Below are 26,762 nucleotides of genomic sequence, written 5' to 3'. Positions count from 1 at the left end.
AGGGAATGCTGAAAATCAGCATTCCCTTAACACGGGGTTTCAGGAGCCCTGAAGTGTGCCAGGGGCAGCAGGGGGCTGGGCTGGTGGCAATGTCATGCCTGAGCAGAGATTAGCCTCACTTGTCATGAAGGCACCAGCCCAGCCTTTCCCTCCTGTGCATAATCAGTCAAGGTGATCATGGGAATGTATTTGTGTACCATCCAATGCTGGCTAATATTTTTCCATGTGACTATCTTGCGGGGGAATACATTTTACAAATCTGAAAATTCATCACATTGATTTAGGGGGAGGAAACTGAGTTTGTTCCTGTCAAGTCTAGGTGCAGTGCCTGGCATGAAAGAGTTCCACTGAATTTGAGAGATCCCTGCATTAGCCCCATCCACTCCAGCATAAACGCATGTGTTCACATGCAGTGGTATGCAAACCATTGCAATGAGAAGTCCATGCACATTTCCACTAACCCTATTTACTGTTCTGTCTCTGTATCATGCTGATTTTCATGCTCTTTTGCTTTCCACTGAAAACTCTGGTACATTTCCATTGATTTATCTCTATGATATGATAGGAATCTCAGCCTGCATACTGGATTACTTAGAAACTGAGTCCCAAAACAAACATGATCAGACTTAGCCAGACCATTGGTCTGTGCAGGTCAGTATTATCTACTGTTATGGCTGGCCAAAGGTATTTTGGTCCCATAGGCAATCTCTGACCCTCCTTCCCCCTCCCTATTCAATAGAAGAAAAGTTAGGTTTTATACCCTGCTTTTCACTACCCAAGGGAGTGTCAAAGCAGCTTACAATTGCCTTCCCTTCCTCTCCCCACAACAGACACCCTGTGAGGTAGTTGGGGCTGAGAGTGCTCTGACAGGACTGCTCTGTGAGAACAGCTTTAATAGGACTGTGACTATTCCAAGGTGCCCCAGAGAGCTGCATGTGGAGGAGGAGCGGGGAATCAAACCTGGCTCTCCAGATTAGAAGCTGCTGCTCTTAACCACTACACCAAGCTGGCTCTCTAGAGAGAAAGGTGAGAAGTCATGAACTGCCTGGGCCCCTAAGGGGAGGGGCAGTATAGAAATAAAATATTGTAGTTGCTGTTGTCTAGAATGAACATTGAAAATGAAGAATATAAAAATAAAAACAGATAAAGCTCTTCCAAAGCCTTCTATGTTCCATCATGGCAGCTATAGAAGACCAGAGGTAACAGCTATGGAAGTATTAGAACAGGGGTAGTCAACCTGTGGTCCTCCAGATGTCCATGAACTACATTTCCCATGAGCCCCTGCCAGCGTTTGGGAATTGTAGTCCATTAACATCTGGAGGACCACAGGTTGACTACCCCTGTATTAGAAGACAGAATGCCAAGTTTCTCTTTAACTCAGTAGAGAAGGTTCCTCTTGTGTGTGTTCCTTTTTTAGTGCCCCTTAAAATCTGGCATCATAGATGAGCTCCCAGGTTTGCCTAGAGGTTGAGCTATCTCTGTCTCCTCTGACAGGCAGCAACAATCCAGATCCAAATCATATTTTAGATGTAAATAGATCTAAATAATGTTTGGTGCTACCTGAAATTTTTACGGGGCAGAAACTAATGGATCGCTTCGTGAATCATCATCTTAACCTGCCTTTACCCAGCTATAACTTTTATCTCCAACCCTCACTTTGTTAAATTGTCCAGTCCTAACGAGTCCTAACAAAAACAAGCTCATTCCTTTGTAGCCTTTAGTTCTTTTTGTTAAAAGTATTAAGCAACAGCTGCTGCTCGATTTCCCCCCCCCTACCAAAGCAATGTAGTTTCAAGCGTCTGTTGTCTCTTAGATAAAAATACAGACTGTAAGCTTCACTAAAATATGGGCTTACATTGCAATACTTCTCCTTCAGCAAATTCAGGGTATTTGGCCAGAGATGATCATATGTTTCTGCCTCTGAGCCTTAAATAGTAACAGGTGATTTCTGTGTATAGTGGGTTTGATTCTACTATGAGAGTTTGGGTCTGCCAGAGAAAACTATGTTCAAGTAATTGAATTAAGAATATTTGATGTCATAAAAAATACAAGGAACAGAAACACAGATGTACAAAAATTGTTTGTGTTTCAAAGGCTGTTAATTCTAGATTTGCACCATGGCCCATTTTGCGAATTTCCTGCTGGGGGCAGGGCACCCCATCCCACAGCCCCATTTCTCACCATTGTTCCTGCTGCAGGAGAAAAACAGACGTAAAGAAATTGTTCTGTGTTACAGAAGTTGTTAACCTCTGTCAGGCAATGGTGCGATGTTACTTCCAGTGGAAATCTAGGAGTTATGTCAGTCTGCTTTAGGTATCCCCAGAAAATTTACAGCAGGTTTTCTGAACCAGGGTTTCATGAAACCCTGGAGTTACTTGATGGCCCTGAATGGATCAGAGTTGATTGATTTTTTATTTTTATTTTAAATTTGTTAAATATTAATCAGATGAAATGACCATATATGGTCATGCCAAACCCCCTGCCCACAATGCCCAATGATAAGCCTGGAAGGCGTGGGAAGGGGAGGAGCCATATATTGGTATGTACACAGCTCTGCTTCCCAACCATATTCTGCATGATTGCACTACTTATGGCATTTCTCGAAGCCTGAAGAATGTTTCAGAGGTTTTTCAATGGTAAAAAAGTTGAGAAAGGCTGATCTATAGTTTTATCATAGTGTTCCCCAAAATTCCTAGAGTGGATTGATGTCACATCTCAATTTTCCCTAGCTGTGATGCCATGTTATTGCCCAATGGTGTGCCCCCAGATGCCCTCCAGTTGCCAACCACTAACTGGAAACCCTAATGATTGTGCTTGCTTTAAGTTAAACAAAAACACAGGGAATTTCTAATTCAAACTTCAAATAGGATTTTTTCCCATTTTATGATGGTTTAAAGACTGCAAGTTACTAAATTATTTATTTATTATTAACACCTCTATGTGCCATATTCTTGAGACAGTTTCCAGATTATACAGTTAAATAAAATTAAAGATAAAATACCAGCAATAAAACATTAAATGAAAACAAAATTGTAATAAAATTAGTCACAGCACAAAACTGCTATTAAAATAGCATGGCCAATATCCTTAAATAATAACAAATCCAATATTAGCATAATTAAATAATTAATAGGTGCCATAAAAATAATAAAGCCCCAAAAAGAAAAACACTTCAGAGACTGCAAAGGACTGAGAAATCAATGATAATATTATTTGAAAAGCCACACTGGAGGAAGACTCGTTTTAAAAACCCACTTAAGTAAAGGCCAGAATAAATGCTTTGGTTTTAATCAGGTACCAAAAGCTCAACACACTTGATACTATATGAAGAGTTGTGGGAAGAGAAGGGCACAAGTTAGGGGCCACCACAAAGGAGATCCTGTGATTGTCCACCTATGACACCTACCTATGAAAACAGGATGGCAAACAGATAATTGTTTATGGGAGCGTGCTGTCTTTTCTGCATTATATGGGCAAAACATGCTTTAGTCTGATTTTTAAGCTTAACATATGGTAGCCACTTATTTATTCCGCTGCCAGGTCATACTGCTGTATAATTGTCACTTAGCTGGAAAATATCATAGTGGGGAGAAATGAAGGACGCTTCTATCCATAATTAATAAAAATTAGATTATGATATAAAACATGTTTTTATTTTTATTTTTTAAAGTCCTGGTAAGACCACCATTTAGTGAAATTTCATATAAAGAAAGTAAATCAGAAGAAAGACATACAAATAACATGGATTGACACAGATTATTGCGTTGCTATCCCATTACTACATTTGTTGGCAGCCTATCTCAATAGTTCATATAATAGCTCCACAGTCCCAGGAATTTTTCTGTAGGTTGGTTATTCAATAAACCTGTGAGCTTTGCCATTCTAGCCAGCTCCCCTAGTTTCTCAAAGCAGTCTGTCATTTTTGAAATGTCCCACAGTTTCCAACATCTTGCAACTATCATCCGGGCCGCCGTTGTTGCATGGAAGAAGAAATCACCGGCTTTTCGAGGAGCATTGTTAGGCAAGACATAAATTCGGGACATAATGGAAATTTAATTTTCAACATCCCTTCTAAAATGTCATGTATTCTTATCCAGAATTTCTGGATTTTTTTTTACATGTCCACCTCTTGTGGTAGAAAGAACCAACCTTCTCCTTCCATTTCCAGCATTTTATATCAGAGTTTCCAGATATTTTGCCCAATAGCTTAAGTGTTACATACCATCTATAAAACATTTTATACCAGTTTTTTCTTAACATTTGGTATGTTTTACAGTTTTGTTCTACAATTGTTCCCATTCCTCTAGTACAGTTCAAATTCAACATCCATAAGCATGTTTTTATAATTAATCCCGTGTAAGTTCTTCCCACATGTAAAACAGTTACCAGAATTGTTAATATTCATGGCTTCCCCAGAAAATGGCTGAGGGTGAAATTGATACTAGGACTTGTCATCTACTCCTACTCATGAATCTTCTTTGAAAATCTTCACCAATTACCGGCTGACATACTGTTTTTTCACATGGTTGCTCCCGTGTAAATCTTCAAAGACCCTCTTCAAAGATAAAATATTTTATCAGAAGAATCTCAGAAATCCATGTAGTTTAATATTGGCTTGCTTCCCCTGTCAGCTTCAGTTTCCTTGCAGAAATGATAATGCTTACTATGCTGATTTATGTCAAGGATAAGATTCAGAGAAAAATGTCTTTAAATGATTACAAAACAAAAGCTAGAGTTTGTGTCTCAGATATGAATAAACAGTTGCATTGCACATGTATTTGAAATGTCACTACAACTCTATTACTTCAGCTGAACTCAGTATCAAATACCTCAGAAATGCCTCATTGCATGATCTTTTCCTCATTTTTCACTTTTTGCTTTTGGAAACCAGAGATTAGGTACACCTTGAGGGTTAGATTTAAATCATAGGGATTATAAGCACCACCACTCAGAAATTCTAAGTTCTTTAATGGGCATCGAAAACATCAGTGACTGATCTAATGTGCTAAGTAAAAGGATATATAATGATTATGTGATTATAGCATGATGTACTGATTTTATCTATTCCAGTGAGTGCATGAGTTTCTTGTTCAAAAGCAAAGGTACAGCCAAAAGACTATTCTATGAACTAAGCTAATTAGTAATAATACACTTAAAGCATGTTGAAATGGGTTGTTTTTATACCACTTTTCTATGTACCCCCACTTATTCACAAAGGTAATCTGTGACAAAAAAGTCAATCAAATATATTTAACGTTTTCTATTGTACAGAATTTTATTCTTTCCCCTTTGGTTTGTTTTAGAATTTTACTGACACGTCTGAAATTCATATACGATGTGACACTCCTGAAAGGCTTGTGTCAAAGGGATGCCAGGTGAATTTAATTGAATTTCCCGTTTCTAAAGTAATAATCCACAAAAACAAGCCCCTTAGTGAAGGGCCACAAGAAAACAACTCAGATGTTACCCAGATCTCGCCTCAAAAACTAACTGTTCTACTTAGGCCAGGTACGTTACAGAAATGTAAACCTTTTGTATCTTTCTTTTTTTTTAAAGATTTTTATTTTTATTTTCCAAGATTAAAGGTAATAGAATACATGTAATCTACATTATTAATACAGAAAAAAGAAAGGTTATGCTCTTCATTTAATACATTTAGTTCCCTGTTTCAGTCCCCTTTTGTATTATTTTCTTAGATAGTTCAGGTAAGGGCTCCATTGTTATTGAAAAGCCTCTTCTGTTCTTCCGTTGACTATCAGTGTCAGTTTAGCCATCTTGGCAAAGTCAGCTAATTTATTCAGCCAGTCTTCTATCTAGGGTAGTTCTTGTGTTTATCTTTCGTTTTGTTTAGCTTGAAACCAGGAGGTTGAAATGAGCAAACATATTAAGCATAGCAAAAATAGTTTATTAATTTCAATAGCAAAAGAATGGTTGATGTGTAAGGTAGAGGGTTTTTTTTAGACACAGAATTTTGCCTTCATGCAATGGGCAAATTGGTTCCTGTTGCAATATTCATATGGTTCAAAAGCATCGAACTCACTTATTTCATACAAAATAAAGATGTGCCCATCATTAGGACAGCAGACACTACAGATTATAATGTTATTTAATGCTAAGAAATTGTATTGGATATGACCATACTGCATTGATCAATAAATTCCAGAATTCTGCAACGGTAGTTTGTGAGAAAAGCTGGAATCGTCTAATTGTCCAACTTTCAGACATAGCATATTCAATATTATGCCCAGGTTGAATTTCAGAATAACAAGCAGACATCATAATTCACATGTTCACATAATTCACATAATTCACAGCTTTGATCTCAAAGTATTTACCTTTTGGTGCTTTTCTCATGGGACTCTCAGGATGTTTCGCAGACTTTATTCAATGACTGAGGAGTAGTAAGTTTTATCACATGTTGACATAATCTGATATAAATCTAAGGCAAATAGAAAGCCAAATAACCTTGGAGTTAAAATAATTCTAAGTCATCAGACTATGCTGTAAAAAAAAAAAATCAAGCATGTTGGTTTAACAATGATTTGACCATAATTTATTATGAGAAATATTTCTTTGGGGCACACTGTGGTCCTCTGGATTTGTATGGCAAGGGCAGGGTAAACAGATCCCTACATGTGGCCTGACCTCCTAGGAGACAGGTATTTTTCTTCATAGCATCTATGTATTTATTCATTTATAATTATATTTATATATACCGCCACTCTCAATGTCTCGTGGTGGTTTACAATCAGCAAAACACATTAAAAACCTGCAAAACCCCTTAAAATAACACAACAAGATGGCGATCATCCTTTGGAATACTGGGACCATTTCTGCATGAGAAATCTACACCTGGACAGCCTTCGAATGTTGGCGGCTTTTAGAGCCCCCTCCACATGACATCGCCTGCATCCTGAGGCTGTCAAAGAGCTGGATCAAGTTTTTGGCTATTTTTAATTTGCAATGAGGGAAATCAGCTGGGAAAGAAGGGGGGTGGGTGATTGGGCATTCTTCTCCTAATCATACAGTAGTCTGAGCTCCTTGTTTTTAAGCCAACCATGACTTTTTGGGATCCAGGGACCATGTTCAGCATCTCAGAGATCCACCCAGACAGAAATAAAGTCCAAAAGAACATGAATCCCAAAAATGTGGGGGGAATGCTATATCATTCTGACATTCCTCCATAGCAACACGGCAGTGTTGATTTTTATTTAAAATGCATTTGTGTTGTGGCATTACTCACAGCAATGCAGATGTACCTTTTAAAAAATTATAATTTCAGGGCTGGGGAGGAGAAAGTTTCAGTCTATGAGAGAACAGCTGTGCTATGATTGGTGGCTTGCTGTGATTGACAAGCCAAGGAGTGGAGGGAGACGTTCATTTTGCTCTCCCTTGCAGCCTTGTCAGGAGGCAAAAAGCCATGACGGTGCAGAGGGAAAACGCAGGAGGGGCCTCTCATGAGGAGGGCTGCAAATGTGAGGTTTACCATCCCACGTTTGCAAGCAGGAAGCCGCTTGCATTTTACCCCTCCATGCGGAAATGGTCTGGGAGATTTCCAGGTCTCACTTGGAGGTTGCAAAAAACAAACAAACAAACAAACCAAAAAAACAAGGGGGTTGTATAGTGCGTGGAGATAACCCAATAGACAGGAATCACTGAAGTAGAGAGCCTCATATAAGCAATCCATACACATTCAACAATATGTTTTACAAAAATATATTCAAAACCTTTGGGGGGGGGACGGGAATCTTGTCTTAAATGTCACACTGTAAACCTCAGGAAGATTCGGTACACTTTATTTCACCAGACTTCTGCTTCTTTAGTGGATTAAAAAAAAACAATAGGAACAAAGGCTGGATGGTACCCAAAAGAAAGGACCTCACAACATTTTGTCGAATGTGTATGGATTGATTAGACAGGGCTCTCTAGCACAGTGATTCCTGGTATATTGTATTATCTCGCCTGGAAGTTAGCAACCTTAGTTCCAAAGTGGAAAGGTTTGCGGTCCTTATTATAGGAGCCCATAACAGGCAGTGGCAGAAAGCAGGGAGAGAAAGCCTTGATGATTTTTCTGACTTATTCCCTTTCCTTAGGCCTTGACCCCTTTGCTTATTCTATATGTCAGTATGCAACTTCACTTTTGAGAAAAACCAAAATATTAACAATTGTATCGAATGGTAACATATAGCCAGCAATTTCCAATATAATTGCCATGACTATTAACTCTGAGGATACCTATATATATATGTAGGTATTTAGCAACAAACTTGATTTATTTTATTTATTTATTTTTCCATTTTTATACCGTCCCCTCTCGAGGAAGCCATCTCAGGAATTCAAATTATGTTATCTCTGTTGTGTTAAAGGCTTATAAGAATGTGGCTTTATCATTTTTATCAGTGCCATGGAATCTCAACACAGCCAGCATAATGTGTGAAGGAAGTTTCATGAAGACCGATTATGCACGCAGTGGCTGCAACTCACTGCCAGTATGTTTGGGGGAAGAAATTTCCTGCACGCATGGTCCACCTCGGAGTTGTGCATGTGCATGCATAACTCTGGGGCAGGAAGATTCGACCATGCCTTGCAGCAGTGGTAGAAACAGGGGGTGGGGGGCATAGGGTCCCACCACATGATGGTGGAATGAAGCAGGATGAAGCAGGCTGTGTGCACAGGCCTGGCCCAGCCTGGCCTCTGAGGGTAGCCACGCCAAAGAAGGAATGCTGAAAAATCAGCAGGCCCGGGCCAGGAGGGGGCTGGGCCAGCACTGACATCATGCATAAGTGGGGATTAGTCCTGCCGGCATGCAGGCACCAGTCCGCCCTTTCGTATCTGTGCATAATTGGTTGAAGAGTATCAAAAGGGCTAGTAAAATTGTCAAAGTCTACTTTGTGACCAAAAAATCCCAAACAAACCTGGGGAAACATTTCTGTGTCAAGAATAAACAGGTTCTATCAATACCAAATTTCTCTTTTCACTCTCTAACTGCAGGTGTGTTGATGTGTTTTTTTTGTTTTGTTTTGTTTTTTATCTCCTCTGGTTGGTTTCTCAAGGAAATGAAAAAACAATACAGATCAACGTTCGCCAAACTGAAGATTATCCAGTTGACCTCTACTACCTCATGGATCTTTCGGCTTCCATGGTTGACGATCTGAAAACGATAAAGGAATTAGGTTCTACGCTTTCTAAAGAAATGTCTAAACTCACGAGTAACTTTCAGCTAGGTTTTGGGTCTTTTGTAGAAAAACCAGTTTCGCCATTCATCAACACTGTGCCAGATGAAATAGAGAATCCTTGCAGGTTGGCAGAACAGACACCCAGATCAATTACTGCTGAGGCCATAATCTTTCTTCTGTCTTATCTTCAAGTATTTCCTCTGAACTTCAGTGCATTTTTCTGACAACATAATTTGATTGATTTCATTGCTTTAATCATTTTGACAAGGTTTTGCCCTTTTCTACTTGCTTTAGAAACTTTTCTTTTCTGGTGGAATTGCGTTTGTTTTTAAAAATCTTTTGCAGTACAATTTATCTGAATAAGGAGTGGAATATAATCCAAAGTAGTTATTAATTTAGGGCTTAGATGAACAGCAAGGCTAGAAGAAATATTATAGGGTGGTGGATAATTTACATTAGTCTTGTATCTGGGGGTGATTGGTTCAAACCCCCATTCACCTGTAACATATTGGGTCGACATAGAACGTGCTTGTAACAGTGAAGTCTTTGGAAAGCTCTATTAACCTTGGCCACATTAGGAGTATTCTACATCAGGGGTAGTCAACCTGTGGTCCTCCAGATGTTCATGGACTATGGGAATTGTAGTCCATGAACATCTGGAGGACCACAGGTTGACTACCCCTGTTCTACATATAAAGACAGCAAATATATGAATACCATAATGAAAATGCTAAAGATCTCAATCAATCATGTTGCTGACAGAAAACATCTCAAGGCTACAGTGTTTCTTGGGCCTATTCAGGCACCTATGCAGTCACTCCTTAAGCACTTATAGTCCACCAAACTTTCCTATGATGCATTTTTAATTCTGGAGGTATTTCGTGTGATTTTCAGCCTTACCTCAAGGTGTACATGCCATTTGTTTTACAGAGGTTTCACAGATGAGTGCGTACCCACCTTTGGATACAGGCACATTCTGTCATTGACAAATGACTCGGAAAGATTTAATGAAATGGTGAAAAAGCAGAAAATTAGTGCTAATATAGACACTCCAGAGGCAGGCTTTGATGCACTTATGCAGGCAGCTGTTTGTAAGGTAAGGAAATGTATGTATTTAATAGTTATCGAAGACTGATAAAAAATAGTTGAGCACGTCATGTTTTCCCCTCAGTCAAGAACTACCCCAGAAATTCCAACCATGAATTAGACCAAGAGATTCTATTTGATATAAGAATCCTCAGGAGAGCAGAGTATCCTTCAAACTCGATTGAAATCCATAGCTTTAGAAGACTGTAACTCTGTTTTGGATTGCAAGAATCCAAGATGGAATCTTAGAATCCAAGATGGAACTATCTATTACAATTCCAACATTAATATTAATATCACCATCCAGGATTATTTTGAGCATGAAAGTATAAATACTGTGCATGTTCAGAACACTTTCGGATGGTGGGTTCATGTTGTTTTTTCCATTCTTCAAGTCAACACAGGCAAGAACAACAATCTAACATTTCTGAAGCCATATCCATACAGTTGTCATTTCAGACCATCCCTAATTAATGTTTTAAATGCTTCCACCTTCATGAGCAGCTTTCTTTTCCCAACTTTTTCCTTTCAGCTCTGTAAGGCAGTAGGGCATCAGACATTTAGTAGGATTTTGAGCATCTTCCTTCAGAGCAACTAGATTATAGTTTTGAAGAGAATTGATCAACACATGCATACGTGATAAATCAAGTCACAAAGAATCATGACATGACTAAATATATGTAATAATTATTTTCTCATATATCTTAAGAGCATAGATGTTGTTTATAGGCAGTTTTGCACTGTGCCCTTTATCATTATACATTTTATTATTTGGAGGGATCGGCTTTTATAAATGCCGAGTGGTGATGAAAATAGTTAATCCCCTGAGTTCAGACATGAGTGGGAATAGCTTTCCTCTAAGAAATGGAGGGAAATCCCCTTTACTCTTTCTCATGCTGTTTAGGAGACTTCTCAAATCACAGCAAACTCACTGATGAAAAATTATTTTACAAGCTATTTCATATCCTTTGTCATGGAATTACTTTCTAGTAAGGTAATTACCACATAATTACTCAGAAACTCAGGTGGGACTTCAACAGTACAATAAAATGGAAGATTCAGTGTTGGGTTTTGCCATTGGGTCTCTATTTGATTTACACCAGTCTATACACCTGCAGTGAGTTAATTAGATACCACTGAGCAACCCAACTCTGTGAAAACATCAAGTATGAGTACTTAGCAGACATTAAAGGATCTAGGCCGTAGTGACTGAATTTGTACTCTCTACTTTGCAGTTGCTTCCCAAACAGCTCCTATAAAACACTAGCTCATCAACGAAAAGGAATCAAAATTACAGCAAGTACTTCAGAAGACCAAGACATTATTTGGTTTCAGGAACAGAAATGGGCCTATTATCAAGAAGCATTTAAAGAAAATCATAGGAAATAATAGGAAGTTATTGGTTACTTTGTACACGGTTGAAGCTTTGACATCTGTTACAAAACACAGTGTGCTTAGCACGCGTAGCTACTGGTTAAATTTCCAATTATATATGTCCAAACAACATAATCAGACCAGTTTGGGGTTAGAATCCTGGTTTCTCTCTGCTTCCAGAAAAAAAAGCTCACAGGCAGAGTAAGACCCATCTGTTTAGACTGCTTGATATGCAAGCTGAATCTCATCTCCAAAGCAGCCTGCAATCTATCTCTGTATGTAACTTCCTGGCATCATTTCTGTCATCACGGATCCTTCTTCATCTATGACAGTATCTGTGTTTCTTGTGGTACTGAAGTCCTAGTTGAAACAACAGCAACACAGATTTTGATACGCGAGCGGTAGCAAAAACATCCTTGGAATACGCATAAATAGACAGGCCTGTCAAAAGTCAAAGCACGGCTGATGGGCTCTTCTATTTTGTGTTCAACAGACACAGTGATGCAAAAGGATTCTTTAAAATATTATTAAAGGCCCAACAAAGGAATTGCTGTTAATTCATATTCCTTGGGTTAGGGTTTTGTGATTCTTTAGTGTACAAATAATTGTGTGGCATTATTCTTAATAGAAACAAAACACATTTCTTTAGCTCAGGGTTTCGTGAAACCCTGGGATTTCTTGACAGCACTGGAAGGGTTTCCTGAATGGGTGAGAGTTAATTACTTTTAAATATTTTAAAAATTTATTAAACATTTATCTGCTGCTATGACTATATATGGTCATGTTGACCTGCCCGCCCCCCTCCAGGGCCAATGATGCACATGGAGGTGGTGGGGAAAGGAGGGGCTCCAGGTAAGCATGTACACAGCTATGCTTTCCACCTGAGTCACTTCTAGGGTTTCTTGATGCCTGAAAAAGGCATCAGGGGTTTCTCAGTGGTAAAAAAGTTGAAAGCTTGCTTGATATAAGTACCATACACATTAATTTATATCATATCCAATCATCACATATTTCAGTATTAACACAAACTCTTTACATTTTTATTCCAGGAAAAAATTGGTTGGAGAAACATGTCGTTACATCTCTTGGTGTTTGTGACTGATGCTGATTCCCATTTTGGGATGGATAGTAAACTAGCAGGGATTGTTATTCCGAATGACGGAGAGTGCCACTTGGATCAGAATAATGAATACTCCATGTCAGCCTTTTTGGTATGCAATTATTGGTGACACCTTATCACAGAAATCTAAGGAAATCTGTTCCACTTAATATTTCTGGTAAGGCCTTGGAGGAGCAAGTCTCATGGCTTAAGTTCCATTTAGCGTTTAACACCCACTCAGCGCTTAATACTCTCTCAGCGCTTAACACCCACTCAGGGCAGCTGTCCCACCCCTGAGTTCTACCTCCTCCTCCAACCAGCTTACCTGTCTGTCCAGCAGCCAGCCAATCGCCTTCCATCCCGCACCCCTGATCACCCCCTCCTCCTTCCACTTCCCTCCGAGGCTCAGAGGCTGCAGATCCCTGAAGTGTGAGAACTGCCCCTGCTGGTGAGTTCCATAACAGCTGCTTGCAGTCTTTCCAAGTCCTGTGGGGAGAGGGAGGCCATCTGTAGAGTTCTTCCATACCACCCCCCTAATATGGTGCCCACTGTATTCCTGAATGCAACGGGCTTGGCTCCTAGTCTGTTCTACTTAATATTTCTGGCCTAGGAGGAGGAGCCAGTCTCATGGCTGGTGCCACTCAATGCTTAACACCCATGCAGGGCGGCTGTCCTGCCATTGCCTCCTCCTCCAACTGGCTTGCCTGTCTGTTCATTGCCCAGCCAATCACCTTCCATCTCCTACCCCCTGATCACCCCCTCCTCCTTCCACTTCACTCTGAGGCTCAGAGGCTGCAGAACCCTGCTGCATGAGAACTGCCCCTGCTGGTGAGTTCCCTGCCCAGAGGCCTCCAGCCTGCAGCCTTTCCAGGTGCTTGGGGGAAGGAGAGGACATCTGCAGAGTTCTTCTACCCCCCCCCCAAAAAAATCTAGCACCTTTTGTATTCTTGAATGCAACTGGCTTTGTCCCTAGTCCCATATAACAGCTGAAATATTTGATACCTATTTTCACACATTTATATCAAGACACCTGTTTTAAATACATGGCACCTGAGTATTAAAGATGACATCTCATAGTAGCTTTGTGAACTCATACCTCAGATACTTTGCTCCATCATCATTAGAGTTCTTAATTTTTTTCCCTTTCACAAACCTGATTTTGTAGCTTTATCCTGAAATGTAATAGGTACTAGATTCAGATTCAGAGTACCTTTATTGGCATAAAATTGCAAAGCATAAAATGAAAATTCCAAACAGTTTCAGATGCAAAATAGGTACTAAATTCTAGACATGTAGATAACTGAGGAAAGTTTCACCTAATGAGTACCAAACTGGATTGCCCAGGACTGAAAGCAAGGCCATGAAAAAAAATGTGACCATTCTCACAGAAGGCATTGGAAGATCTTCCCAGGTGCAGCTTGCCATCATATAGGATGTGAATACAAAGAAGATTTTACAGCACAGTCCTCAAAGCTCTTTTCTGGAAGTAAGGCCTATTGAACAGATCAGAGGAGGATCCTGAGTTGATTTCCAGTAATGCCATCCTAAGCAGGTCTGCTCAGAATCCTACTCGGTCCAGTCATAGAATCACAGAATTGGAAGGGGCCGTACAGGCCATCTAGTCCAACCCCCTGCTCAGTGCAGGATGAGCCTAAAGCATCCATGATAAGTATCTATCCAGCTATTGCTTGAAGACTGCCAGTGTGGGGGAGCTCACCACCTTAGGCAGCCTATTCAACTCCCAAGCTACTCTGACTGATTTTTTCCCCCTGAATTCTGGTCAGTACTATTCTACACATAATTTAAACCTATTATTGCAGGTCCTATCCTTTGCTGCTAATAGGAACTGCCCCCTGACCTCCTCCATGTGACAGCCTTTCTAGTTCTTAAACAGAGCAATCATGTCTCCTCTCAACTTCCTCTTCTCCAGGGTGAATATTCCCAAATCCTTCAGCCTTTCCCCACTGGGTTTGTTTCCCAGCCCCCAGATCATTCAGTGGGGCTTACTCCTAGGAATATATGCTGAGGTTGACAGTGAATATGTAATATTTAAAGTTTATCCATTCTCTTAGAAATTATCTGTTCTTTATATTTGTCCTCAGGAATATCCAACAGTGGGTCAATTAATAGATAAGATTGTTCAAAACAACATTTTAGTCATTTTTGCAGTAACAGAGAAGCAGATTCATTTATATGAGGTAAGCACATAAAATGTATTTATTGAATGACTGTGTATCTCATAAAGAAATTTATTAAATCTCCAGAGTGGTTCTTGGTAATTCAAATGCAGTACAAGATGGAGGTCTCAACTTGACTCAAATACTTATTTAAAAAAAAAATTCATGAACTTTACATAGGAAAAGGAATGTGTAAAGGTTCCAGCATCCTCCAGTTAAAGATCCTAATCTCATTATAGTGGGATGAATTCTGCTCACACAGGAACAGTCTCGTTCAACAGAAAAAAAATGCAACTAAGAGTAAAACAGATGCATATTCTACAAATCACGAAAAGTAGCTGCAGCAGTTTTAATAAGAGAACAGAAATGGTTTCAGTGATGTGTAAATAGAATGGGAACTTGGTATAAAAACTTGTAATGTTCCTAAGAAATAAAGCCTACTTCGATAGTAGGATAAAATAGAACCACAAATACTAAAATATGAAGCCTTTTATAATAACAGTGGTAGACAACTCAGGTAGCAAAAGATATCAAATTCCAAAAGAAAATTTGATTTTGTAGTGATTGAGGATAAAAAAAAATAACCCAAAGACAAAACAGAAGTAAACTATTCCTTATCTCGGAATTTCTTAGCCCAACATTCTTCTTTGCAGTTCTGAATGCAGTATATGTTAAATATGTACCTGAACAAAAGAAATACAAAACTAAATTGGGCTTCTGTCACAAATCTAGTACAGATGATTTATGAGAGGGATATGTTGATGTGTAATAGATTCAGATAGTGACATTATGTCGATTTTGTTTTTAGTTTTAATAATTTGTTCCATTCATTTATTTTTGTAAAATCTTTCTGTCCTATCTCTCTCCCAAAGTCCCCCAGTGAGTAAAAGAAAAACATATATTGATAGCTAAATGTTGACACGAGGGCAAAAGAAGAAGGGGACGACAGAGAATGAGGTGGCTGGATGGAGTCCCTGAAGCAGTCGGTGCAAACTTAAATGGACTCCGGGGAATGGTAGAGGACAGGAAGGCCTGGAGGATCATTGTCCATGGGGTCGCGATGGGTCGGACACGACTTCGCACATAACAACAACAAAATGTTGACAATAAACACTGACAGCTAAAAGTATAACCAACTGTAAAAATCGAGGTGATTGTGAGGACCGAATTGCTTGCTTTACAGATATTTCAAAAGCCTGTTTAAATAACTCAACCTTGCAGTGGCACCATAAAGCCATCAAAGGAGATCTACCTCACCTTGTCGGGAAGGCCATGCCACATCCCAGTACCACCAGAGAAAAGGTTTAACCCAGGTAGTCAGACTTGTAGGAACTTGCCTGAAGTTGGAAACAAATACTAGGCAACAATTGGCATAACATAACTGGGGAGTTAACCGGGGGAGCCTCAGGCTATGATTAGTTTTGAAGATAAAAACCAACACTTTGAATTGTGTTTGGAAACAGATTAATAGCTTGTGCAATACTGACAAAATAGGTGCGATAGGTATATTTCACTGGCTCCAGCCTCCAACTGATCTGAGGTATTTTGCACCACCTGAAGCTTCCAAGTAGAAAAAGAGCTGTTTTTTATAACCCGATTTTCACTACGTGAAGGAGTCTCTCGGGAGATATAGTGTCTGTAACTATTTAGAATTTTACGTATGCATCTCGATTTGATCAAGGTGGTTTCCCCTCCACCACCATTTTTGTGGTTCTGTACTGCTTCAGGAGAGCCTCTTGTGGCGCAGAGTGGTAAGCAGCAGAAATGCTGTCTGAAGCTGTCTGTCCATGAGGTTGGGAGTTTGATCCCAGCAGCCGGCTCAAGGTTGACTCAGCCTTCCATCCTTCTGGTAAAATGAGTACCTAGCTTGCTGGGGGGTAAAACAGTAATGACTGGGGAAGGCACTGGCAAACCACCCCGTATTGAGTCTGCCATGAAAACGCTGGAGGGCGTCACCCCAAGGGTCAGACATGACCCAGTGCTTGCACAGGGGATACCTTTACCTTTACCTTACTGCTTCAGGTGACTCTCGCATTTTTCCTAGATGAAGGAAAGAATACAGTGCAACTGTAAATAATAGTATTTTTTCAGGAACTTGAATTCCACTCCATATTACCAGCCAGTTTTGCAGATTTATTTTGATATGACTTAGATAATGTATGTGAAACATATTGAGCTAATTGAAATAAATCATTCTTTAATTGTTTTGTAATAAAAACACATGAGTTGCCTTGTACAGAATCAGATCACTGTTCCATCAAGGTCAATACTGTGTAACTGCCCATAGGCTTTAGCTCTACAGAGTCACTTACTGCCTGGTCTTTTTGGGTGTACTTCCATCAGGACAAAGCAGGCAACTAAGATATAGCAGAGAACTAAGAGATAGATTCATGTATAAAGAAGCAGATGGGGACATAAGATAGCATTGTTGTTGTTGTTGTTACCCCTGTGCTCTGGGTCATGGAAATGAATTCGAATTTTGTAAACCAAAAGAAGCAAGGGTTTCTTGAGCTATTTCTGTTCATAGGCAACAAACGTTAAAGACCCTTTTGCATCTGAGATATTATATCTTCTTGACAGATGGTGTGCTGAAAAATCAGAAGCAAACCTATCCATTATTTATGAGGTGGATTTGGGGACAAATTAATGAAAACTATATATGGAAAAATGAGACCTTGGGAACTCGGCCATTTAGACCCAGACTGTGATATTAAGAAACTGAAATCTATAACCCTTCTACTGCCAGGCATGAAGATCCTTTGCTGAATAAAGGACTCATTATTCAGTAAAGGTACAGTAGCAGATGCAATTAGACTATAGTTGTCACTCCAGATGTAGAGTGATACAATGGAAGCCCTCAGCGTATCTATGTGAATAGATTTAGACCACCATGTATGAATGTAAATTGTAACACTTTCCCCCGAAAGCTCAGTTTCCAGTTAATGTCAATCAATGCACATTGTCCCTTTGCAGGAGTTTTGTACTTAAAGAAGGCCATCATTATAAAGGGCCACAGGTTCTTCCCATTTTCCTCAGCAGCCAATGCAGACCAAAGCAATCCAAGGGTCTTGAATCTCAACAGCTTGAAAACGTACCATTCGGAACACGCTTTAAAGAAATTGTAATTGGAAACAGAGCGGATTTTGTTTTCTACCAAATGGTAGAGAGTGATGTTATAGTATAGGTGATACTGAATCCTTCACAATAGTCTGCACTCAGTTCAAATGTACAGTTGGATGCAGTCACTACAGCTGTTCCTTTCACTGAAAAGCGGAGGCTGAATCAGTACATTCAGATATTACAAACAGAAATGTGTTGTTCATAGAAGATGACACAACTCTAGCTTGTGACTGGCTTGTTCCAAGTACCACTTCGCCATGAGCATGACTGAAGGCTTCCTGGTTTTGGAAATCTTTCATCCAACTCCAGTTTATCATGACATCCGAATGCAGGCACTTGGACACATTTTTGTCCCCCCAAACTGGGAAGTCTAAAGTAAGATTCAACCATAACTCCCTTTGTAATTGTTTTTGGTATCTCACTATAATCAAAGCTTTGTAGTTCAGACTCTCTTACATGCTTCAGACTTGTTCCGATAAATCCAATGATTCATATGACGAGCTATGCGCCTTCGGTGGTCTTCAGTTGAACTCAGGGAGGAGACTTGTCAAGCGAAGCTCTAATTACAATCTATCTGATTTGCTGTGCTTTGTTCACAGAATAATTGTTGACCTGCCCGGGGCTAAATGATTTTTGTGTCATGGCTTAAGATACGTTTCCCCTTCTGTAGATTAATATTTAAAATTATATCATTTTACCCTCCTACACTTTATTTATCAGCCTTTAGAACAGACTTTCACAATTTTTTTACCATTGAGAACCCCCCAAAATATTCTTCAGGCTTTAAGAACCCCCCAGAAGTGGTGCAATTGTGCAGAATATGGTTGGGAAGCAGAGCTGTGGACAAGCGTACCCAGGGCCCCTCCTCTTCCCACCCTCTCCAGCACCATCATTGGCCATTTTGGGAGAGGGAGGCAGGTCAACATGATCATATATAGTCATATCACCCAATAAATGTTTAACACATTTTGAAAATATATTAAAAATGTATTAATTCTCACCCATTTGGGAAACCCTTCCAGAGCCATCAAGAAACCACAGGGTTTCACAAAACCCATGTTGAGAAAGCCTGCTTTAGACTATCCTTTTGTTTCTGCACTTTTAATCTGACCTACCCTTGGTTGTAGTTAGGCATGACATCTTGGAGAAAATATTGATAGTATATCGGGTATATGAAACTGACTTCTGTGTAGTCAAACAGTTGGTCTATCAAGGTCAAGGTGATCGACTCCAGGGGTAGTCAACCTGTGGTCCTCCAGAATTTAATGAACTACAATTCCCATGAGCCCCTGCCAGCAAATGCTGGCAGGGGCTCATGGGAATTGTAGTCCATGAACTTCTGGAGGACCACAGGTTGACTACCCCTGATCTACTCTGATAGCACTCTGGGGCCTCAGGTGGAAGCCTTTCACATCAGTCTCTATCAGACCCTTTTAAATGGGTATAGTGGTCATTACCAAGCAGATATACTGTCACTGAGCTGCACAGCCCCAGTGCTGGTGGCTGCAGGATGGTATTTAGTGGGGCATTGCCAAATAGAGCTCAAGCAGGTAAGGTGAAGATGAAAATCGTGTGATGGTTCTGACCATAAAATGAAAATTATATAATCATGCAGTCTCCATGTGTTTTGGGCCTATGTAGGGAAGGGACTTTTACTTTTACTTTTGAAAACGAGGCTCCCCACTTTCTTATAAGCATTTTAAAAGAAATGGTAAGCTGTGACTTCTTTGGGTAGTAAAAAGTTCCAGCTCTTTAAGACAAAAGCATTTTAAAGGAGGAAAAAATGCATCCCTTCCTTTTAAAACGTTAATGAAATGAAGGAATGGCCAGAATGATCCTGGCATGAGATCTATATCAGCCTGGCTGGACGAACTTGCGGATCTTTCAAAAATGGCCTAATTAACTAGTCAAGTCAATGGGAGACCAACACAAGAATTTCAGGAACAATGGCATTAGTATTTGGATTTTCGTAGTTAATAGAACTGAGGGTGGGACAGGAAAAATTATAACCTTCAAAGTCCCGCAAGGGAGGTTCATTTTACTTGCTATACTTTATCTAGCTCTTTTCTGTTTAATATAACCAATAAAAGAATATTAAAAAAAATAAAATGAAGGAAGACTTGATTGAAATAGTAAAAGCAAGTGGAAATGGAAGGGTTAAAAATCTTTTATCATTTCTGCATGCCCTTGGGGTACATTGAGGCTGCGGGAGCCTGGAATTTATCTTTCAAGTTCAGGATGACCAGTTTTCAAAGAAGTACTTTATGCCCAAATTTTGCATATGTGCAGGGGGATTGTTCTGTTTGATTTTTTTTTTAAACAAACTTGTTTTGGAATTCACTTCAAGCAGTTTTTCATGTAGTATGTAAAGGCTATAACTTAGGAAATATTGTTTATTGTCACTGTTAAACCAATGAAATGTATTGCATGGTTCACTGGATCCTACCCCACAGACATAGAACAGGGCAGAACACTGATAAACTGTTTATGCCAGTTGTACCATTTTCACAAATGGCTTTCAACATGTCCAATATGGATATTTCAGATAGTGGATTCCTGTGCGGAAACACTTCAGCTGTGTAAGCTAAATAAGGTAAAGGTAAAGGTATCCCCTGTGCAAGCACTGGATCATGTCTGACCCTTGGGGTGACGCCCTCTAGCGTTTTCATGGCAGACTCAATACGGGGTGGTTTGCCAGTGCCTTCCCCAGTCATTACCATTTATCCCCCAGCAAGCTGGGTACTCATTTTACTGACCTCGGAAGGATGGAAGGCTGAGTCAACCTTGATCCGGCTGCTGGGATTGAACTCCCAGCCTCATGGACAGACAGCTTCAGACAGCATTTCTGCTGCCTTACCACTCTGCGCCACAAGAGGCTCTGTAAGCTAAATACCCCTTATGAATTGCTGTATTTTGACAAAGTACAGATAAAAGGCTGCCATACTCTTTTATTTACAGTTAATCAAGTCACTGTCTGTTGTAATATATGCAAGTAGCCTTTAACAGGGCAGGTCTTAGACTCCAAGAAGGTCTAGCCAGAGAGCTGAATAAAACCCTTTGCAAAGCTGATGAGTCCTATGTTCAGGATATGGCACTGTGTAATTTTCCAGAATGCAGCTCCCATATAAGGATTGTCCTTTGGAGTGCTAAGTGACAAGATTTTGGCATGCACAACTGTCTTTTAGCACATAAACATGTAATCCTGCCGCCTCAGCATAGCATTTTAGCAATGTAATGTATGTCAAGTATTTCCTAGCCTAGATTTACAGTGCAATCATAACACTGTCAGTAGTGCTAAGTGGACAATGAGGAAACCAAGTCTTCCATGTTTTTAGATATGTTTAGGACATTTTCTCATTCTTATATCATTTGTACTTGAAATGTGGATATAGATCCCATGTTAGCTAACACGCATGCAAGATTTTAGCTCACACTAACCACGTTCGCATATGAACAAGCAGCATACAAGAGGGACTAAAAGTGTAAAAGTGTTTACTGTTAAGTGTAAAAATTCTCATAGAATACCTACTTTCTTAAGAAGTTTTCCAGTAAAAAAAACCCCACGTCTTTACCACAGTACTGAATCAACCACTTTGGGCCGATCAATCTTAAGTTTACTTGCCCGTAACTGCTCTGCTATACAGAAAGAATGTACATCAGATCTGTGGATAAAAAAAAAAGATGGGGGAGATTACCTGATGGATAGAAAAACTGTTACTATTCCAGCATTTACACCATTATATAATAGTTTATGGTAGTGTTTCCTTACATGCTGTCAATCTTAACCTCTAATCATTTCTTGCTTTCCTATACAGTTTGGATTGAATGCTCCTAAACGTCAGTTATATTAAAGTCTCCAACTATAACCATTTTTACTTTGGAGTAAATATTATGAACTTCCTTAAATTTCTACTGACAGAAGGAATTTTCATCAGTACAGCTGACCTTTCCTACTTCTGCAGTTCTAAAATATTCCTAGGAGGCAGGAGATGCCCAGGAAAACAGGGGAGGGTTCAGAAGGCTATAGTGTAAGGGAGGAATTGGTACAAATCACCCCCACCTGAATTTATGAAATCTTCCATGGGATCCAACCCATTGACTTAGTTGGACTTCTGATTCAACATTTGTAAGATCAGGTTCTCACCCCATGGTAATTGGAATGGTGCTTCCTGTGATTAATCCCCCCCAATTAATTTCATTGATGATTTAGTTACAATTAATTATGGCTAAATTAGAACTTACATATATTTTTCAAATCATACACGGTATTCACTGGAATAAAAAAGTCTCCAGTCTTTTATCAAGCGATTTGTTCATACCTTCTGTTTACCTTTTACATTATTTTTTTTAAAATGTAGAACTATGCTGATCTTATTCCCGGGGCTACTGTTGGATTACTTCAGAAGGATTCTGGAAACGTCCTCCAGCTGATCATCGATGCATATAAGGTATGATAACAATATTGTTTTGAATGTGACTTTCAGGACTTAATGAAATTCCAGTTTTGTGTATGGGACATTTATTGCATACAGATATCAACTGAAGAAATCAGGAGGTGAAAAGTTTTAAGCTGGAAAAAGAATTTAATGTGAAAGAAAGTCATGATCACTGATGACAAAAAAATTCTTGCTCTAGCCACGTATTACACTTCTATACATCTGTTTTCATGTTTTTACTAGGAAGAATGCAAGCAGTTATTCAGAACTTTGATAGTATTTGTATAGATAATGCCCGGAAATTATTGAAAATCACATGAATATAAAGTTGGGGCTATCTCTCAATCATCATTCCTGATACAACACAGTTTGATTAAACTTTACCATATAGGCATTTGAAAATAAGTGAACAGTAGTGCAATCCTAAGAGCTAAATCTACTTAAATCCTTCTATCCTCCCATAGTACTCCAAGTGAGGCCGAACCAGAGCAGAGTAAAGTGGTACCATCACCTCCCATGTGTAGGTGCACTTCCCCGCTTGGGCCCTTCCTGCCTAGCCACAGGACCTCCTTCTTTGAAGGGTTGAGTTTCAGATGACTCTTCTTGAGCCACCCTGTCACTGCTTCCAGGCAGCGGGCTAATGTTTCTGGGGGAGAGTCAGAGTGGCTATCCATCAGGTAGAAGAGCTGGGTGTCATCAGCATATTGGTGGCAACCCAGCCCAAACCGCCGCACCAGCTGGGGAAGAGGGTGCATAAAGATACTGAATAGAATTGGAGAGAGCTGCCCCTTGTGGGACTTCACATGCCAGTTGGTGACAATTTGATGCGCTGTCTCCTAGTGCTACCCTCTGTCCGAAATCCTGGAGGAAGGAGGTTAGCCACTAAAAGGCAGTTTCTCTGATCCCGGCATCTTGAGTCATCACATGGCCCAGACTAATTTAGAGGATTGTTGTGAGGATAAAATGGAGAAGAAAATAACAATGTCAACTTGCCTGGGTCCTCAGTGAGGAGAAAGGCAAGATATAAATTAAGCTAATAAGAAATCATAAGTAAAAATATGCCAAAATCCTGACCAGCGGTAGCCAATTGAGCAATTTTATATCAGTATTCGCCTTCATTTCAGTGAAGTCCAAATAGAAATACGTTGTGCTTTTTTACTTCCCCCCATCTCACCCCCACTTTCCCCAGATCACTGCCATCCCTATGTAGTTCAATAACATGATCTAAGGAATATAACATTTTTCCGTATCCCCCTCCCTTTTTTTTTTTTTTTTACAAAATGGAATTATAATAATAATTTGCCCTCTAGAGGATAATTATACCAAAGTTTCTTAAGTAGTTAGGGCTTTCCACTTGAAAACTTTGGCACAAATCCAAGGCATTATTATTCACAGATGTGCTAGCTTTTAAATTCTTCGGAGGAAGTAAGCATATGAGGGAACTCTGAGCTGTCAAAATATTTGTTGTAAGATGTTCTCATATTCTTCTCTAACGTGACTCACAGCCTTCAGCGAGCGTGTCGGTACGTGCCTTGAGAGGTTAAGAGCTGTAAAATCCTCAACGAATGTTTTGCGTCTTCAGACTCCCTCGTTTCAATCAAAGTCGACGTGTGGGGAAGGCTGGGAAAACAAGACTCTATTAAATAAAGGTGGAAAGAGATTCATTCTCCAGCAATAGGCCCTTCAGGGAATCCTTCCTCCTTCAGGATGAAGAGGGATATGTTAAACTGAAAACCCAAGCCTTCCATGTTGTTCATTCAAGAACTCTTTCAGCTGTAAACAGTCTCCCAGGAATGCTGGCAAGCTTATGGAGCAACATTTTCCTCCTGTCTGATAACTTTATATCCAGGAAGCCAGAAAAGATCCCAGTGTCTTCCCCACGGGCCCACTAAAGCTACTCAGAAGTAACAAATTTACATTCAAAAATTTCTGGCCTTTCTCACCATAAAGATTTTTTTTTTAAATCTTAGGATAGTACCACCACCCCTATGACCAAGCTACGATCTCATTGAGCAGCAAAACAATTATCCCAATTAAAGGTGTTTCTTTAAACAAAATGAGAATGCATTTGGCCCATTTTATCCTCATAATAGCAATCTGTGTGGTAAATTAGGCTGACAGAAAATGACTGGGCCAAGGGCACTCCCACCAAAATTTAAGGCAAAGAGAGATTTTAAGGTGGGTCTCCCAGATCTGGCTGTCAAACCACTACCACACTGGCTTTTTCACACAAATGACTCTTGTTTCTTCACATGTCCATGAACTAATTTCTGACACAGTGGAAGAGACAGGTCTCAACAGCTGTGGTTCAAAACAGGCCCTGACTATATCTCTAAACCCCTCAAACAATGTATTGTTAATTACTGCGAATGGTTGGGCCCAAAGTGATGGGGTATGACTAGGGATACCAGCCTTCAGATGGGACCTGGGGATCCCCCGGAATTACAGTTCATCTCTAGACTACAGAGATCTGGTTCCCCAGAGAAAACGGATGCCTTGGAGGGTGAGCTCTGTGGCATTGTACTCCACTGAGGTCCCTGTCCTCCCTAGGTCATATCCCCAAATCTCTAGGAGTTTTGCAACCTGGATCTGGCAAACCCCCCCCCCCCCATTTATTCTGCTGGCCAGGGGGGACCTGGCAACCCTAGGTATGACTGTGTATGACTCCATGTTCCTTGATGGTGTGTAGTTTTTAGGAGATTTTACCCAGCAGAGGTAACTCCTCTCCTCTAAGGAAAGGGGCAGGTATGTGGGACTAAACAGAAGATCTCAACTATGAGCAGAGAGAGAAGGATGTGGAAAGAACCAGCTTGTATACTGGCTGAAGAGGTGGAGATCTCTCTTTTGGGGGATCTGATGTGGAGAATGTATATGTTATGTATATGTTACCTTATAGGATTATAGTGCTGACCATGGTGATTCTTACTGATTAGAGAAGTGGGACCATGTAATGATTATGTTTAATTCTAAACATCAGCTTGAGCATGTGAATTCACAAAACTAGGCCATGCACAGTGCTTTTTAAAAAAATGTGGAACACATCTTCTGGTGCACCCCTCTGAAATCGAAATGGCTATGGATGTGACATCCATATTCCCGCCCAAGGGAGCACGCCAGAAGAGGCAGGGTGGCGGCTGGCCAAGGATGCCAAGGTAGCAACCACGCCAACACCACCCATCTTCCAATGCTGGTTCCGCCCTAAGGAGAGTGGGGATGGCCTTGGAAGATGGCCAACGATGGTGGCACGGCCAGTGGGATCCAGCGTTGGACCTCACCAGATGCCTCCTTCGCCATTATGTGGCATGTGTCCCATGTAATGGCTGAGAAGCTGCTTATCAGAAAAAAAATTCTACATGCTTAGGGGAAACCCCAGGTTTGCAGAAAAGTGGGAAATGAGAAAGAAAACTCTAAAAAATATATCTTGTTTCTATTATTTTACCATTTTAACTCCCCAGTGTTGTTTATATTTTATACATTTTATACTATTTTGCATTTTGGATTTTATACTTTTTTAAGGAAAGAAAACCACCAAAGTCTCACAAAATGACACTGTGAAATCTCGGTGGTCATTTTGCAGTTTACTTGGCAGCTCTGAAGTAACACTGCCAGGATTTCCAAGCTTCAGTTTGTGTCACTGTGGCAGAAGGAGAGAAAGTCACATTCTTAAAAAAAGGAAAAACATAAGAGGAAAGGAAGGTGAAGCTGGAAGTGAGAGGAGCAAAAATGGGAAGCTGAAGGTGGGGGAGAGAAGAAGAGATAGGCTATGTAAAGAAAAAGAGAAAGTACTGAAGAAAAAGAAAAAGAGGGAGGGAGAGGGAAAAGGAGAAAGTCCACAAGTACTGCTGGGTTTGGCAAAGAAGAAAAGCTAAAAGAGCGTGGGAATGTGAGATTCCCTTTCTCTCATTGAGTCCTTCTGGGTTCTCCCCTTGTACTCTGACATTGAAAGCCAGCTTGGTGTAGTGGTTAGGAGACCTGACTTCTAATCAGGCGAGCCAGCTTTGATTCCCCACTCCCCCACACGCAGCCAGCTGGGTGACCTTGGGCTCACCACAGCACTGATAAAGTTGTTCTGACTGAACAGTAATATCAGGGCTCTCTGAACAGTAATATCAGCCTCACCTACCTCACAGGGTGTCTGTTGTGGGGAGAGGAAAGGGAAGGGGATTGTAAGCCACTTTGAGACTCCTTCGGGTAGAGAAAAGCGGCATATAAGAACCAACTCTTCTTCTTCTATTAGCAGTGTTCTTCTCTGATTTCATTTTGCATTCCAGGATGAATAGTTAAGAGGGTAACT

General features: G+C 40.1%; 1 protein-coding gene across 6 annotated transcripts in view; it reads left to right on the top strand.

The window, feature by feature from the left end:
• The window catches only part of ITGB6 (integrin subunit beta 6), a 53,485-nt gene that overhangs the window by 12,636 nt on the left and 14,087 nt on the right, over positions 1–26,762 (top strand). For 3 of the 6 annotated variants that reach the window (XM_077319959.1, XM_077319961.1, XM_077319960.1), the window contains 6 exons: positions 5,304–5,508; positions 9,054–9,300; positions 10,107–10,272; positions 12,686–12,847; positions 14,838–14,933; positions 22,391–22,480. In XM_077319959.1, the coding sequence (XP_077176074.1) occupies positions 5,304–5,508; positions 9,054–9,300; positions 10,107–10,272; positions 12,686–12,847; positions 14,838–14,933; positions 22,391–22,480 (966 nt within the window). Of the gene's footprint in view, positions 1–877; positions 1,027–5,303; positions 5,509–9,053; positions 9,301–10,106; positions 10,273–12,685; positions 12,848–14,837; positions 14,934–22,390; positions 22,481–26,762 lie in introns of those variants that run through there. The other 3 variants (XM_077319964.1, XM_077319965.1, XM_077319963.1) reach the window with 3 other exon arrangements.

Source organism: Paroedura picta, chromosome 2 (assembly GCF_049243985.1).
Source record: "Paroedura picta isolate Pp20150507F chromosome 2, Ppicta_v3.0, whole genome shotgun sequence".
Lineage (NCBI taxonomy): Eukaryota > Metazoa > Chordata > Lepidosauria > Squamata > Gekkonidae > Paroedura > Paroedura picta.
This window is presented reverse-complemented; position numbering and strand designations above follow the sequence as displayed.